Below are 15,771 nucleotides of genomic sequence, written 5' to 3'. Positions count from 1 at the left end.
TGTTCGTTTGAGCAGCAGCAGCAGGGGGCTCAACTTCGATTTTCGAGTCGGAGTTTGAAGGAGCCTCACGTGGAGATGCTTCTTTGGTTCTGTCCGTGGAGCGATGCCAAAGCCTCTCCGTGGCTCCCTGGGACGCTCGCTCCCTCCCACCCCCAGCTACTTCCTTTCCCAAGCCCCACGTTTTATGAAGTATATACGATTCTCGTATTTTAATATAGCCGGATGAATACCCTTGTATTCTAAATATTGAACTTTCAAATTCAACAAACGCATTAAGCCCTTGCGTTTTTTTTTACTGACAAGTAAAAATAAATCGAAGGCGGTGAGGTCGTCGTTTCCACGATGGTTCCCGTGAAATGTAAATAACTCCAACGAGAGGGGTCATCCGTTGTCTTACGCGGCGTGGCCCCCGTGGCGTCGGGGGGGGGGGGCGACGTCGAGCCCCGACCCGGCAAGGAACGGGGACAACAACGGGGACAACCCGACAGCGTTTGGGCAATGCTAAACCAGGGTGAGCCTGCAGCGTATGGGCAATGCTAAACCAGGGTAAGCCTGCAGCGTATGGGCAATGCTAAACCAGGGTAAGCCTGCAGCGTTTGGGCAATGCTAAACCAGGGTAAGCCTGCAGCGTTTAGGCAATGCTAAACCAGGGTAAGCCTGCAGCGTTTGGGCAATGCTAAACCAGGGCGAGCCTGCAGCGTATGGGCAATGCTAAACCAAGGTAAGCCTGAAGCGTATGGGCAATGCTAAACCAGGGTAAGCCTGCAGCGTTTGGGCAATGCTAAACCAGGGTAAGCCTGCAGTGTATGGGCAATGCTAAACCAGGGTAAGCCTGCAGCGTTTGGGCAATGCTAAACCAGGGTAAGCCTGCAGCGTTTGGGCAATGCTAAACCAGGGTAAGCCTGCAGTGTATGGGCAATGCTAAACCAGGGTGAGCCTGCAGCGTATGGGCAATGCTAAACCAGGGTAAGCCTGCAGCGTATGGGCAATGCTAAACCAGGGTAAGCCTGCAGTGTATGGGCAATGCTAAACCAGGGTGAGCCTGCAGCGTATGGGCAATGCTAAACCAGGGTAAGCCTGCAGCGTATGGGCAATGCTAAACCAGGGTGAGCCTGCAGCGTATGGGCGTACGAAGGAGAAGAAGACTCAAACTCTTGCTCGCTCACTGCCGCCTTAGTAAAGCGCCCTCCCGGCCACGGTAACATCACAAACAAATCGTCGCTTCTTTTTTTTTAGGTCGGCTAAGTTTTGTCGTAAGCCCTGAAGTAATTTGCGTTTTGTCAGATTGCGTGCCCAGATTTTTTATTTTAAACGTAACGCTCACCCTTGCCCCCCCCCCCCTTTCCTTCCTCTGCCTGCGTCTTCCTAAAACCCCTCTGGCTTTCCCAGCCACCCACCCACCCATCCAGCAGCAAACCACAAACCCTCGCCACGACAACTGTGACCCTCACGATGCAACAACAAAAAGACGCCCGCTATTAAAAGAGTAAAATACCGCGTGCCCGCACACAGCACCGTCGGCCACTCTGTGCCCCCACGCTGGCCGATCGCAACGGCGCTGCCTTCTTTGTACTACGATGGACTTCTTTGGCACCATACATAGCGAACCGTGCTAATCAGAGGTGCGGGGGAAGGACAACAAAGGAAACACAAAACGCGGTTCTGAAGAAATTAGTTTGTCAATCTAGATGATGATTTAAAATTGCGTAGCTCCGGTGGCTTCCTAGTATCGGAAGGAAGAGCGTTCCAGATGGCCGCAGAAGCGCATTCAAAAGCGTGCGATGCGGTGACCGTCTTTGTTCGATGGCTAACCAAAACCCTGCTACGAGGATGACCGGAGTTTGCGTGATTGTCTTTGACGAGATCAGCAAGGTATTGCGGTTCATTTGTGGCAAGCACTTTGTGTGTAATGAGTGCGACCTTGCCATGTTTTTGTTCAGCATCTGGAAGCCAAAAGCAACCGGAAGCCTTTTGACATCCTGTATATGCCCGGCCGTTTACACATTAGCTCTGTGGTCACCCCACCACGTCTGTTTAATCATCAAGTTTTTGGTCGAGCGTTTTGTGCCGGAATCGATGAGGTCAATCTGCCAAAGCCAATTCGCACCGCAGGGAATTTCACATTTAGCTTCGATTTAACGTTGATTTATGTTTGCGATATTTTGAATCCTGCGCCGTGTGATGCAGCGTTTTTATTTATATGGGACACTTTTTGACAGTTTACAATATCAACTCATGTTTGTTTGCATTTTTTTACCACGAGTGTGTGGTTAGTGCAGGCTTGGGGCGCCACAGTGGCAAGATGTGAACTACCTCGCCTGGTATGCAGGAGGTCACGGGTTTGATCCTGACCCTGACGCCTGTTGTATATTTGGAGTTTTCATGTCCCCTGTGGTTGTGTGGATTTGTCCCTAGGTCCTCCAGTTTTTCCCTCCACATGCGTTTAGAGTATTTGGCTGTTATACATTTCCACGTGATAAGCCACTTCGTTGCGCTATCATTTGCGGCCAGGTCGCTTGTAAAAAAGAGCTACGTAGCTCAGTGGGGCCTCACCTGGTAAAATAAAAATAGTTTAGTTTACTTGATGCCCTTGTCATAAGTGTCTATTTGGTGAATAGCTCAACAACTGTATTTATGTCATTCAATAGTGTTTTATCGTCTATATGTTGTTTTTGTTCTGATTGCTTTCCTTCATTGCTGTACTTTGTTTTGCTCACTTGCTTCATTTTTGTTGACCCAGGTTCCCTTTAGTGCAAACGAGACTCGTCCGTGTTTCTTGAGTTCCCACCTGGTTACACAAATTAAACGTGAGACCTTTGGCCGAACGTCCCACTCCTACGCCAAGATTCCCTTACGCCAAGCCTCCTTCGTTTGCCCGATGTAGCAGCCGTCGCCCATCGCTTGTCAAGCTTCCACTAACAGAAAGGGGCCTTCAGACGTCGCGCGGTTCAACCGGCATCGCTTTAAGCAAAGCCTCACTCGGCCGACGAGACGCCGACTCTCGAAAACCTGACTCAGAGCTTGGCTCGTATTCGCCGTTAGCCCGAAGCGGCGCTAACCCTGCGCGCACCCCCCCCGCCCCCCCCGCCCCCCCCGCCCCCCCCGCCCCCCCCCCCCGTGCCGCAGATGTGGACGAGTGCGCCGGCGTGCCAGGCGTGTGCGACGGCGGCGAGTGCTCCAACACGGTGGGCGGCTACTTCTGCACGTGCCCCCGCGGCTTCGTCTCCTCCGGCGACGGCTCCCGCTGCATCGGTAAGCGGGGAGAGGAACGGCGACACCGGAGCGCGGCTGGCCACGTGATGGTGCGAAGGAAGTTCAACGTGCGTGCGCAACACACGACCTGTATCCCGGCATTGTGAAGGAGGAGGTGCCGCGTGGCTGCCTTCCTGCTTGTCTGTGGTTCCTCCTCGTGCCGCCGAGTCGTTCCCTCTCTAGGTGAGCGAGCGTATACCGCGCGGCGATTTACAAGTTGAAATTATTATTATGTTGTTGGTAATCACGATGATGATTCGGTTTATGATGGAGCCACCCGCTTTGCATCACATCTCATCTCAACGCGTTTGAAAGGGGCACCCCCCCAGCGGCAGCTGTCCCTGTGCGGCACAACGGTAGCTCAGCACCTGGCTTGCAAGCGGACCTTGGTCTGCCAGCATGGCGCGTCGATTGTGATCGTTATGTTTTAAGCGCATCTGAGCAATTTGCAGGGACTTTTTTTTCGAATTTGGCAAATTTCGGACCATGTCGCCCGATGCTCCCGCTCGTCTCGAACGACGTCCGGAGATCTTTAACGACCGCTGTGAAGCAGGCGGTTCGTATTCTGTGGTTGACACGCTCCGCAGTAATAACCAGGGTGGCCTGTTTGATTTGAACAGCGACTACCGCAAACGCGCTACAACTGGGGCCGTGTCAACGCCTGGCTCTAGCCAGATTCAGCCAGGTTCCAAACTCCTCCACCCTCCCCACCCTGCGGGTCCATGGCAGTGCCCCCCACCCCCCCGGTGCTGTGCCCCCCGGTGCTTTGCGCCGGGCGCCGCTGGGCCGTGTTTGGTGAGGGTAAGGTTTCTCCTGGAGGCTCTGGGAGCCGTGTGACCTGCGTGAACTTTGGGCCAGTCCATGTGCGAGCGGTCCGCGTGTGAGCCGTCTGCGCGTGGCAACAGCGCGTGCGAGTGCAGCGCGAGCTTGTGGCCGTCTGGATGGTTAATTTGGACGTTTTTATGTATTTACTTTCTTTGTAATCTTTCACACGATGCAGCCAAACTATTTTTTTTGCGTCGCTATTGTCTTGCTTGGTCGGCGGGTATAGCGCGTCCGCTGCTTGTTGCAGAGGTTCGTGCTTTGAAGGTCCATCTTAAATCGCATCCACTACACAAACCATGGCAGATGCGGATACCTGATGCACAAATGTAAAATGTAAAACTTTCCAGTAGTGTGTGACTGTAAATCAACCGGAACAGACCGTACAACGTTTCACGACGCAATGCCCCATCAACAAAATCGGCAGAGAACATCGCAGCGATGATACACTCCACTACTCCTGACGCAGTTATTTGGCTTGACCACCTGAAGGTGACATAGTAGTTGTCGCTCTGCATCTACATCAGCATCCGTATGACAAGAAGAAGACGGTTTGATACCGGAAGACTGCTCCGATAATGATTACTCCGCGCGTTGTTGCCGTAACGATCCCTCCTACACGCCGTCCGATTCACAGTGGACCTTAAAGATCCCCGTGACGTAATTTGCAAGAGCAGTGCCGGCGTCAGGGCCCAAATTGGCCAAATGAGAAAATTACACTGCCAATGGCTCGTTTGGGGCTTCGTGCACACGGCGTCAACAACCAGGACGGTCCGCCACATTAGTCTGGTGCAAGCTCGTGTATCTTGTTTAACCAGAGACTGGGATGAGGCTCATGTGCAAGAGGGACCAGGTCACGCTTGCACATGAGGCCCATCCTGGTCCCCCTTGAGTTCTTGCCTCTGGTTAAACAAAATAAACTGCCATGCGCCACATTTATTAGGCACCGATTTTGAATTCGATTCTACTGCTGCTATATGTTGTCTTTGTGTTTTCTCCCAGGTGCCCTTTGCAAATGAGAATTGTTATCAGAGTGGACCGGGCCTCAATCAAAGATAGACACAAGCCTTCACTGACAATCTCACTCGAATGGGTGCAAGTGTGTGGGTGTGTGAGTGTGTGCGAGAGCGGTGGTGCGGTGGTTAGCACCCTGCGCTACGAACCCAGCCACCCGAGTTCGACTCCCGCTCACGGTCAGCACCAGTGACGATTGTCTGAACCGGTCCTAGGTGGGCTGTGGGTGTGCAAACATCAGCACTTGCCCTCAACAGTATGTTGAGGCTATACGGGGGACCTTTGTCTTTGGTGCAGAAGTGAGATTTGACCAAGTGCCCATTTCCCGTGTGTTTTTTTTTCCATCACCACTCACCCGGGGGTTTCCTTTCAAGAAGCACGGTGGGGGGGGGGGGGCTGGGCAGTGGTGGTGGGTGGGGGGGGGGCACTTTGTGCACAAGCCGCGTAGTGTGAGGAGCTTGGTGGGGGGCGCGGTGGGGGGGGGGGGCGGGGGAGCGTGCGGTGCGGTTATTTGTAAAGAGAGAGCACAAGGCTTGCCTGGGGACTGTGGGAAGCCGCCGTGCCGCCCTGCGAAGTGACACTCTCGAGCAGGCGTAGGATTTCGTGCAAGGGCAGATAATTACACAGCCCCCCCCCCTACCTTCTCGTTAGCACTTGGCTCCGGGCTAGCCTATTAAACATCCACCTCCTCTTCCCCCCACCCACACCAACGCGCGCACACATTCCGCCACTAAAAGCATCGAGATGGGTGGTGGTGGTGGTCGCGAGGAGGAGGAAGGATTGGGAGTGGCGGTGGTGGTGGTGGCGGCTGTGCACACTGCCTTGTGATATTTTTTGCCGGCAGCTGTTCCGTAACATCAATCGGACATTTTCTTGTCGGGCCCGGTGAAAATTTGTTGTGTAAACGACCGCAAGAGAAATTTACCATGTTCGTGCCCTCGAGTGCGGTTCGGAGGGAGAATGAAATGGAATTGAATCATGGCACGTGACAGATTCGGAGGTTTCCAAGGGAAAATGCTCCAGCCGACCGAACGCCGATCAACACACGTGCCGCCCTATCGGCTCTCCGTGGCTCTAAACCTGGTCTTCGAGTGCACGTCCACTCGGTAGCTCGTGGCTACGACTGTTGTATACGCCGAGCGACACCGAGAGATGGAGAGAATTAACGGCCGGATAATAGAAACATTAAAATTACGCCATCGCTCGATCTTCGAGGCTGGTGACGATACGGAGAGGCCTTCATCCAGCAGCGGATAAATGATGTTCACCGGTGATTATGATGATGGTGCAAGTAGGGATATGATCGGGTGGATGTATGAGCCACATTCAGGAAACGTGCAAAGTGTGCAGCGAGCGGAGAAGCGTAAGAGGAGCGTGAAGGTCGCCGCAGCGCGGGACAGCAAACTAGGAACGTGGAGCAGCGTGGGGGGCACAGGGGCGGTGACGCGTGCCCGGCCGGAGCGCGCAGGCCGCTCGTTGCAGAAGGTCACGGTTCGAATCCGGCAGGCCGCCCTGGTTACTCGCCGCGGGCGTTATTAGCCGTGAAACGCGGAGGCGGCGGCGGCGCCGTCCGCTTCGTGGCGGACGTCAAAGTTGCGGCGCCGGCCGTCGTGCTCCAGACTTGCTCAAAGTTATTGGAAAACGCGGAAACTGAGCCGGGACCCTTCTGAAAACGAGTCTTGAGACTCAGCGAGGCGTAGCTGGGAAAACAAATTACATATTAATATCAACAATAACCGGCATGTGGTAGCAAATATGCATAACAAAGCAGGTTAGTTACTGCCGCTGCTGCGTTTGCCACTTCTATTGCCGCCGCTACCGCTGCTACTGCCGCCGCCGCGCGCGCTCCAAGTTTATAGCTACGGTTGCTCCACTGGGCGCACGAACGTGTTCACGAGCCTTCGCACGTACGCGCCGCGCACCAACGGGGAACCCTTCCACGAGGTTTCTACCGCAAGAGCATGGCACAGCTGGTGACCCTCGCCTGGGCGATAAGTAAATGTCTTTCGGTGTTTTCTTTGAAAATTACCGGGCAGCTCGTGGTCTAGGACCTATTTTTGTAAGCGAGTCTGGCGGCAGTGAAGGGGAATGGAAGGAGGAGAGAGGAGGGTGGGAGGGAGCAAAGTTTTTGAGACGGCCAGACGGATGTGTGTGTGTGCCATTTCCCATGAGAGCAACGCAAATGGGTTCCATCTGCTTGCATACGCGCGTGCGTGCGTGTGCGCGTGTGCGTGTGTGTGTGTTCTGAGCGTGTGTGTCGGTGTTCTGAGCCAAACGCATTAGAGAATTGCATCGTGGTTAACGTTATATTTTGTTGAGGCATTTCCCTTTTACACTGATTTCTGTATTGGTCATGACACCACCGCAGTTTGTTGAAGTTGGCCCAAGGAATGGCCCCCGATGCTCGTAATAGGCTACTCGGAGTCGTTCTTTGGAAAGTGCAAATATTTTATAAGCTGTGGTATATGCACGCGCGTGTGCTTCCATTGCCCACGTAATGGACTTGTGTTTTACTATTTGTTCAGCGCCGTACTTAATTGTCCATTCTGAAATTTGTCTTGGAATACTTTAAATGGTTTTTAACGTGTTTTTGAAAAGCAATGTTTACATATTTCTCTTTTTTGGCCAGATGTCTCTTAGATCGCCCGACTTTTAAAATTGGACTTCGACCTGGTTAAACATAGTACGAAATAATCTTGATTTGAAGCTTTCGTGACTGCAGGAATCCATACTCTTTGCTTCTTTAGGTAAAGTCACGTAGGTAGAAAAATAATAGATCACGACGTTTTGATCGCAACGCAAGCGTCCGTCATCAGGTGTTCGTCCCACTTGATGACGGATGCTTGTGTTGCGATCGAAACGTCGTGATCTATTAATTTTCTATCTGCGTGCCTTTACCGAAAGAACCAAAGAGTATAGGACGAAATAATCGATGAATTAAACAACCGGACGATACTTCTCCTTCGCATATCTGTGCCGGAGCGTAAGAAAAACAAACGGTATTTTGTTTACACATCCCATCAACCGCCGCGGCCTTCTGGCAGTCCATCATTTCAGCGGAATTGGTTCAACACAACCAAATCTCTGGATAAACGACTCGCGTCCGTGCGAGTACCACATGAATGCTTTTACACGACGCACCGCGTCGATGTGTATATATTTTAAAAACGTGTTCTTTATTTAAATTGGAACATACGTTTTCTCCCCCAGCTCTGAGGGGATACAGGCACAACAAAGAAACCCATTCTAAACTAAACTAAAACATTGATTTTACCAGGTAAGGCTCACTGAGCTATATAGCTCTTTTTTAGAAGTGATCTGGCCACAAATGATAGCTCAACGAAGTGGCTTATCATCATACGGAAATGTATAGCAGCCAAATACTCTAAAACGCGTGTTTCCAACGTGAAGGGAAAACCCGAAGCACTTGGGAGAAACATCCACGCGACAACGGGGAGATGGTGCAAACTCCAAATCTACAGCAGCAGGCGTCAGGGTCGCCATCGAACCCACGACCTCCTGTACACCTGGCGAGGGAGTGAACATCTCGCCACTCGTCGCCACGTCTGAGAAGCGTGGTCGAGAGGGTGGCTGTGCGAGAGACTCCGCGATTGTCCAGGGCTGCTGGAGAAGGCACCACGCGTGACAATTATTCGTTTGCTCGTCGTTGATGCCACTCAGCCGCCCACCCTGGACAACAATGGCGGCCTTTTGCCTTTTTTCAAACGCCGTTCGAGAGCCGAAGGAGACCTCGCTAGTTGCACGATGAGGGGATTGCTTTAAATTCACATCTTTGAATTTGCATCTCGTTACCGTGCCGTCTGATGGATTTCTGCTCCTGAGTTTCCCCTGGCAAAGGAAAACAAGCTGTCGCACGTCAACGTGGTGCGCGCGGTTCATCAGTTCACACAGCATCTTGAGACGCGCCGATGCAATTGGACGCTTTTGTAAACATTTTGCATCGTACTGCATCGTGCCGTCGGGTGTCTGGGGGGGGGGGCGAGTTAGCGCGAGGGCGGACGAAGCCCTCTCGAGTCTCCATTCGCCACCTCGACTTTTGTTTGAGGTTTTTGTCGAGCGGCGTCGTGTTTTTGGCGGCAGCGCGGACGGCCGACGACGGCGAGCGCTCGCACGGCGCTCAATGGAAGTCGCCGCGCCGCGCGCCCCAGGCGGCCGGGCAGATTGGCGAGCTGCCCCTCGGTCACGGTCCTTCAGCGGAGCCCCGCCGCAGTGTGTCCGCCCCTCGCCGTTTGAAAACAAAACCACCTTTTATTTTTAAAACACCTTCCCCCTTCTCGGCTTTCCGCTTCGCGTTGACGCGGCCGTCGCCCGTCGCACGCCGCCGTCACATTCTTTTGCAGGAAATTCTCCTCGAATCGCCTCCTCTATTCCTTTTTTTTTTCTTTCCTGCTTCCCCCCCCCCCCAAAAAAAAAAAATCCCAAAACAAAACAAACCCCGACCCAATCCCATTCCTACATATCCAGACGCTGACCGTGTTGTGGCTGAATAGGTGTTTTGTCTCGAGGTGCGCGCATACCTCAGTCCGACCGACGCATTATGGGGCGGTGGGCGGTGGTGGGGGCAGTGGTGGAGGCGGTGGGGGGGGGGGCAGCTCACGTCCCACCCACGCGAGGCGGCTCGGTTTAAACGGGCCCCTGCGTGGCCACCAACGTGGGTTCACACGCGCAACGCTGCTCCTTTCCCAACGCCGCCTCAATTGGGGTTCTGTTATTAAGGCGAGCCCAGGTCTCCCTTGGAAACAGTTCCGCGGCGGAGAGTGAGAGAGGGAGTGAGAGAGGGAGCGTGAGAGTGAGAGGGAGAGTAATTGCCCACGGCGGTCAGTGGCACAAAAACGGTGCTCGTGGAGCGGGGGGGGGGCGGCGTGGGGTTGGAAAATGTTTCAACGTCTCGGTTTCGACTGCGCGTGAACGAGCCCGCGTGCAAGCTGAGGGGCGTGCAAGTTAACTGGATGTTCGTTCCGAATGGGCCCGCCTTCTCTGGCGCTCGCCCCCGTTTTCTATTTTACGATAATTGCCGTGGAAAATAGTCGCGGTGAACTTTTGTTATTGCTCGAGGAGACTGTAATGTTATAATTGTGTGCCGGTTTGTGCGTGTAAGCATGAAGCTGCGTGGTTTTTTTTTGTGAAAGCCTCTCGAGCGATGCGTTTTTAGTTTTCTTGCCCTTGTCAGGGACTGCGCGGCGGTGTTTAGATTGGTCACGGAAGAAAACAAATCTCAACAGGAGGTTGAAGTGTTCCAAGTAAACCGCCCCCCCCTCACCACCCCACCGAAGAAAAACACCTGGATGTTCGTGACCGTACCTGCGGAGGCTGTCGGCAATTACAGCTCAAATGGCATTTTCTTTGAAAATCCTTGGAAAATTTCCAACAAAGTAGAAAGTGCCTCTGTTGTACGGGGGCCCAGATACACGCACGTGGTGTGTGCGTGTGTGTATGTGTGTGTGTGTGCATGTGTATGTGGCTGTGTGTGCATGTGTGTGCATGTGTGTAGTGCAACGGTTTGAGCGCTGCACTATAAACCCGGCCACCCAAGTTCGACTCCCGCTCACGGCCAACACCACTGACGAATATCTGAATCGGTCTTGGGCCTCCCATAGGTCGACTCCGCTACAATGAGTTCCCGGTCCGGTGTGTAACCATCACCACCGGGGAGACAAAGGCGGCCAGGCGTCGTGCTGGCCACCCACCCACCCCCTCGTGTGCCGTGCCGGCCTTAATAGGTGCTCGCCCACAGCACTTGCCCCAACGGTCTGTCAAGGCTACACGGTGGGGGTATCTTTGTCTCTGTGCCTCGCGTGCAGACCAGCGCGTGGGCACGTGCTTCTCGAGCCTGCTGGGCGGCCGCTGCGGAGGCGAGCTGCCGTCGCCGCTCACCAAGACCCAGTGCTGCTGTGAGACGGGCCGCTGCTGGGCCGCCGGCGGGCTGCCCGAGATGTGTCCCGTGCGGGGCTCCGGTAGGTGGCCTCGCGTGTGCCGGGGCCGCCCGCACGACGGCGTGGCGGGGATGGGGAAAGAGAGACCCCCATCACAAGCCTGGTTTTGTTTTACTAAGGGGGGTCAAAACACTGAGATCCTCCGATCAGAATTGTTGATTTCGGCGGGATCGCCTTGGCGGAGGGCGTAAAGAAATGCGTGCCGCTCGTGTGGACGGGAAGCTAACGAGGAGGTGCCGTTGGCATTGGGACACGCTTTAAAGATGGCTCCACAACGGGCCTGGTTTCCTTGTACCACGCATGCACACCGCGACCTCCCAACCCACCCCGACCCCCTGGGAATCCTCTCTCTGTCTCTCTCCAGATGAGTTCCGCCGGCTCTGCATCGAGGGTGCGCCCGTGGGACCGGGTGTCGGCCCTGGCGGGGGCCCCTTCGGTCCTCACCCGGGAGGCCCCTACAGCCCCTACGGGCCAGGCCTGGGCCCCAACGGGGGGCCCTTGGATCCGAGCGGCCCCAACGGGGTTCCCTACCGCCCGGGCGTCAACGGCAACGGCGTGCCGGGAGGGCCCCTTCGCGGTGAGCAAAGCCGCACACAGCGGCCGAACCTGGTGCTTGTTTACAAAGATAAAGATCCCCCGCGTAGCCTCAACAGACTGTTGGGGCAAGTGCTGTTAGCGAGTAGCACCTATGAAGGCCGGCACGGCACACGAGGGAGTGTGTGGCCAACACCACGCCCGGTCGCTTTTGTCTCTCCAGTGACGATGTTTACTACACACCGCACCGGGTACTCATTTGAGGCTGTGTCGACCTAAGGGAGGCCCAGGACCGGTTCAGATAATTATGACTGGTGTTGGCCGCAAGCGGGAATTGAACTTGGGTTGCCGGCTTGGTAGCGCAGCGTGCTAACCGCTGCACTACCGCTCCCCACAATATTTACGCTTAAACATGCACAATGAGTTGACACGGAGTGCATCGTGTTTTTTTGTTGATTTGTGCTTCTTACGCGTCAGCAACGCAGCAGCAGCATCACCAGAGTAGGAAGAGAAGAGAACTGTGAAGGTTTTGTCAACTCTCATTTCACTAGCTGAAATGTACTGTTAACCGAAATAACTGTTAATCGAACATAGGAATTACATGTTTTAACCATTAGTCCCTTCCAACGTAAACACGTACCGTTAATGAAAATGTTAACGTTAGTCGAAACCACGGGGTCCTATGGGAGGCGGAGCGTTAACTGATGTGGCCTTTAACCGAGGGACTTCTGTATATAAACACCACCAAAGCTAACGTGATGAATACTAACTCAACAACCAGACGCGCTTCGTCACCACCGCTGCCGCTACCCTACGCAGCCACGGTCGCGACCGCCGTGAGCTCCGTCGATTGTTGAGCGGCACGATCGCCACCCGGTGCTCGCCATGCGGCTTCTTTTTTTTGCGCCGCCAGTGCCGGACATCGTGACGCTGAACCAGACGCTGGACATCTGCAAGCACTACACCAACCTGTGCCTCAACGGCCGCTGCGTGCCCACGCCGGGCAGCTACCGCTGCGAGTGCAACGTGGGCTTCAAGCAGGACCTCCGCGGCGAGTGCATCGGTACGTGCGGCGGTGCCGGCGTCCGCGCGTCCGTCCCGTGCGTCCGTCGGGCGCGCCCCTCCTCGCGGTGCCGACCGTGACCCCCGTCGCCGCGTGCCCGGGTTCGCCCGGCTTTGGCCGTGAGCCCTACCGTGCATCCCGGCAGCCTCACCGAGCGATGACCCCTGACCTCCAGGAGCCGTGACGTTGCCGCGAGCGTTCCGCCAACCCCCTTACACGTCAATTCACCACGATGCTGTGCACGGTAGAATTTGACTGCCCTGGGACGACTGGGGTTCGTGCACTGGTGATCGCGGGCAGTTGTTGTTGTCAGCCTGTAACTTCTCACTGCTGGGAAAGGTCTTGGAGCGACCTCCGAACTGGCCGGTGTTGTTTGTGCTGCTGCTGCTGCTGCTGCCATCTCCTTCTGATTCCCTTGGCTTCTCTCTTGGCTGTCCACGCCGTAGCTGGCCTGGTCTCTCATGTCAGCTGTTCTCATGGTGCGTGCCGTCCCTTCCCACCTGGTTCCTTTGGCTTTAAAAACAGCAGCGGCGGTGACCCCCCAGTTCTTGTCCTTATTTCTTTATTTCTTAGCCGATCATCTTTCACATACTCCGAGTAAATCTTCTTGCCATAGTTGTTTGCCAATTTTTTTTCCCCTTGTTTCTTAATGAACGATTGTTTTTTATGTACGAAAACTGGCCAAATGCGCATTTTCCAATTTTTGTTCTATATTTTTCATATATATTTAGTTTAGGCTGTCCAACAACAATACAGGACCAAAGTATAGAGACAATTGGAGATCGGCAATCAACATTTTCTGTTAAGGCACAAAAGCAAATCTCCTTATTACTCGGCGTTTTGCCGACAACACGCCTCACTGAGTCTCATGACTCTTTTTCAGGAGGGTCCTGGCTAAGTTTTCACAGTTGTGGGGGAGGGAGAGGAATTCTGCCATTAAAAATCGATTTTTTTTAATTTGGGAAACTGCGGCCCATTGCGCAAAGTATTTCTACAGACGAGCGGGCGAATTAGCGGCGGTGAATTGGCGGCAGTTTAGAGGAGGCCTCGTCTCTCCGTTTGTGGCCTCGGTAGACGTCGACGAGTGTGGCAGCGGGCCCTGCAGCCACGGCGACTGCATCAACACGCCGGGCTCCTTCCAGTGCCGTTGCCACACCGGCTTCCAGGTCAACCCGGCCAAGCCGGCCTGCATCGGTACGTGGCCCGTCCGTCCGTGCGTGCGTGCGTACCGCCCCGGTTTTCGCTGTGCGTGCGTGCGCGTCGGTTGACCCATAACACCTGGGGACTTCTCCCGTGATCTCCGGTCAGCACCACCTTCGACAATTCACACGATGGCCTGAAAACCGCACCTATAACCTGGCACCCCAAGCACTGTGGTGACGTCACCACCACTTAGTGGGCAAATGGAGGCTATTGTTGTTGTACGCGTGCGTTGAATGTACCGCTGGCTGTGGGAGTAGCCCCCGGTGGAAATGCCTTCCCTTCGTTATGCCATGTCCAGAAGACATGGGGAGGGGTGCGGTGGTGTAGCGGTCATTACGATAAGCTGCGAACCCGGCGACCCCGAGTTCAATTCCCGCTCACGGCCAACAGCAGTGACGAATATCCAAACTGGTCCTGGGCCTGCCCTAGGTCACCTCGGCCTGAAATGAGTGCCTGGTGCGATTGTGTAAACTTCGCCACGAGGGAGACAAAGGCGGACGAGCGTGGTGCTGGCCACCCACTCCCTCGTGTGCCGTGCCGGCCTTCACAGGTGCCACTCACTAGCAGCACTTCCCCCAGTGGTCTGTTAAGGCTATACGGTAGGGGTGGTACCTTTAGCTTTGTGTGCGATGGACTGCACCGCAGACATCGACGAGTGCATCCACAACGGGCAGCTGTGCCGCAACGGGCGCTGCGTCAACACCGAGGGCAGCTTCCAGTGCATCTGCAACGCCGGCTTCGACCTCACGGCGGACGGCAAGAACTGCGTCGGTGAGACCCCTCAACCCCCCAACCCCCCCAAACTCCCCAGCCACCCTAACCCCCGCAACCCCGATAACCCACCCAATGCCCCCCCACCTCCCTAACCCCCTAAACACTCCCAATCCACCCCAACACTCCCAAGCCCACGTGGCTGCTGCTGCCTTCCGCTTATTTGTGCGCGCCACGGTGGCGAGATGTTAACTTCCTCGCCTGGTATACAGGAGATCGTGGGTTCGATGCCTGTATTTTGGGAGTTTGCATGATCTATTTCCCTGTGATCATGTGGATTCTTCTCTGGGTCCTCCGGTTTGTCCCTCCGCATTTAGAATGAACATCGCACGTTTGGAGTATTTCGCTGCAAAAAGTCGAATGAACGCAAATGATCGTTGTTAACATTATTATTGTTCTCCCGTGTGCGATGTAGACCACGACGAATGCGCGACGACCAACATGTGCCTCAACGGGATGTGCATCAACGAGGATGGCAGCTTCAAGTGCATCTGCAAGCCGGGCTTCTCGTTGGCGCCCAACGGCCGCTACTGCGTCGGTGCGTGCACGTGGGGCGACGCTACCGCCCCCCCCCCGCCCCCCCCACGGGACGCGCGCGTACACGCTTACAACGAGCTCGACGCACGCGCACGCAGACGATCGCGTACACGCCTGGCCGGGCCCATGTGCGGCGGTGGAAATGGGCCAGCGTGTACGACGGTACACCAGACCGGAAAACTTCCCCGGAACGCCGTGCGTGTGTGCGTGCGTGCGTGCATTCTGGCACCGTTCAGGACGGTTCCTTGTTCCCAAGCCACGGTGTGTAGACGCCGGCGAGCGCGGGCTGCGCGACGAACAGGTTTCACACCGGCGCGACTGCACATTGCGACATCTGCTCACGGGGGCTTTCTCCTGAATGGTTGTCTTAACGCAACCAACTGTGAAAGCGCGGGTCGTGCCGTGCCGCGTGCAAGACGACGGGGCGACGGGTGGGATGAACAGGGCTCGCTGCGCCGCCGTGCGAGTGACGCTTGCGGGGTTTGTGCGAGGCAGACATCGACGAGTGCCAGACGCCGGGCATCTGCATGAACGGGCGCTGCGTGAACAGCGAGGGATCCTTCCGCTGCGAGTGTCCCCCGGGCCTCGTCATCGGCATGGACGGCCGCATCTGCGTCGGTG

General features: G+C 55.2%; 1 protein-coding gene across 1 annotated transcript in view; it reads left to right on the top strand.

Annotated features, from left to right (window-relative positions):
* The window catches only part of LOC144731604 (fibrillin-2-like), a 129,568-nt gene that overhangs the window by 47,968 nt on the left and 65,829 nt on the right, over nt 1-15,771 (top strand). The window contains exons 8-15 of the mRNA XM_078612782.1: nt 3,127-3,252; nt 10,911-11,063; nt 11,407-11,619; nt 12,490-12,639; nt 13,714-13,833; nt 14,488-14,613; nt 15,029-15,151; nt 15,646-15,768. Coding sequence (XP_078468908.1) covers nt 3,127-3,252; nt 10,911-11,063; nt 11,407-11,619; nt 12,490-12,639; nt 13,714-13,833; nt 14,488-14,613; nt 15,029-15,151; nt 15,646-15,768 — 1,134 coding nt within the window. The remainder of the gene's footprint in view (nt 1-3,126; nt 3,253-10,910; nt 11,064-11,406; nt 11,620-12,489; nt 12,640-13,713; nt 13,834-14,487; nt 14,614-15,028; nt 15,152-15,645; nt 15,769-15,771) is intronic.

The sequence above is a fragment of the Lampetra planeri genome, chromosome 39 (assembly GCF_965212315.1).
Source record: "Lampetra planeri chromosome 39, kcLamPlan1.2.h2, whole genome shotgun sequence".
Classification (NCBI taxonomy): domain Eukaryota; kingdom Metazoa; phylum Chordata; class Hyperoartia; order Petromyzontiformes; family Petromyzontidae; genus Lampetra; species Lampetra planeri.
The sequence above is the reverse complement of the archived record's forward strand: the minus strand, read 5'-3'. Positions and strand labels throughout refer to the sequence as shown.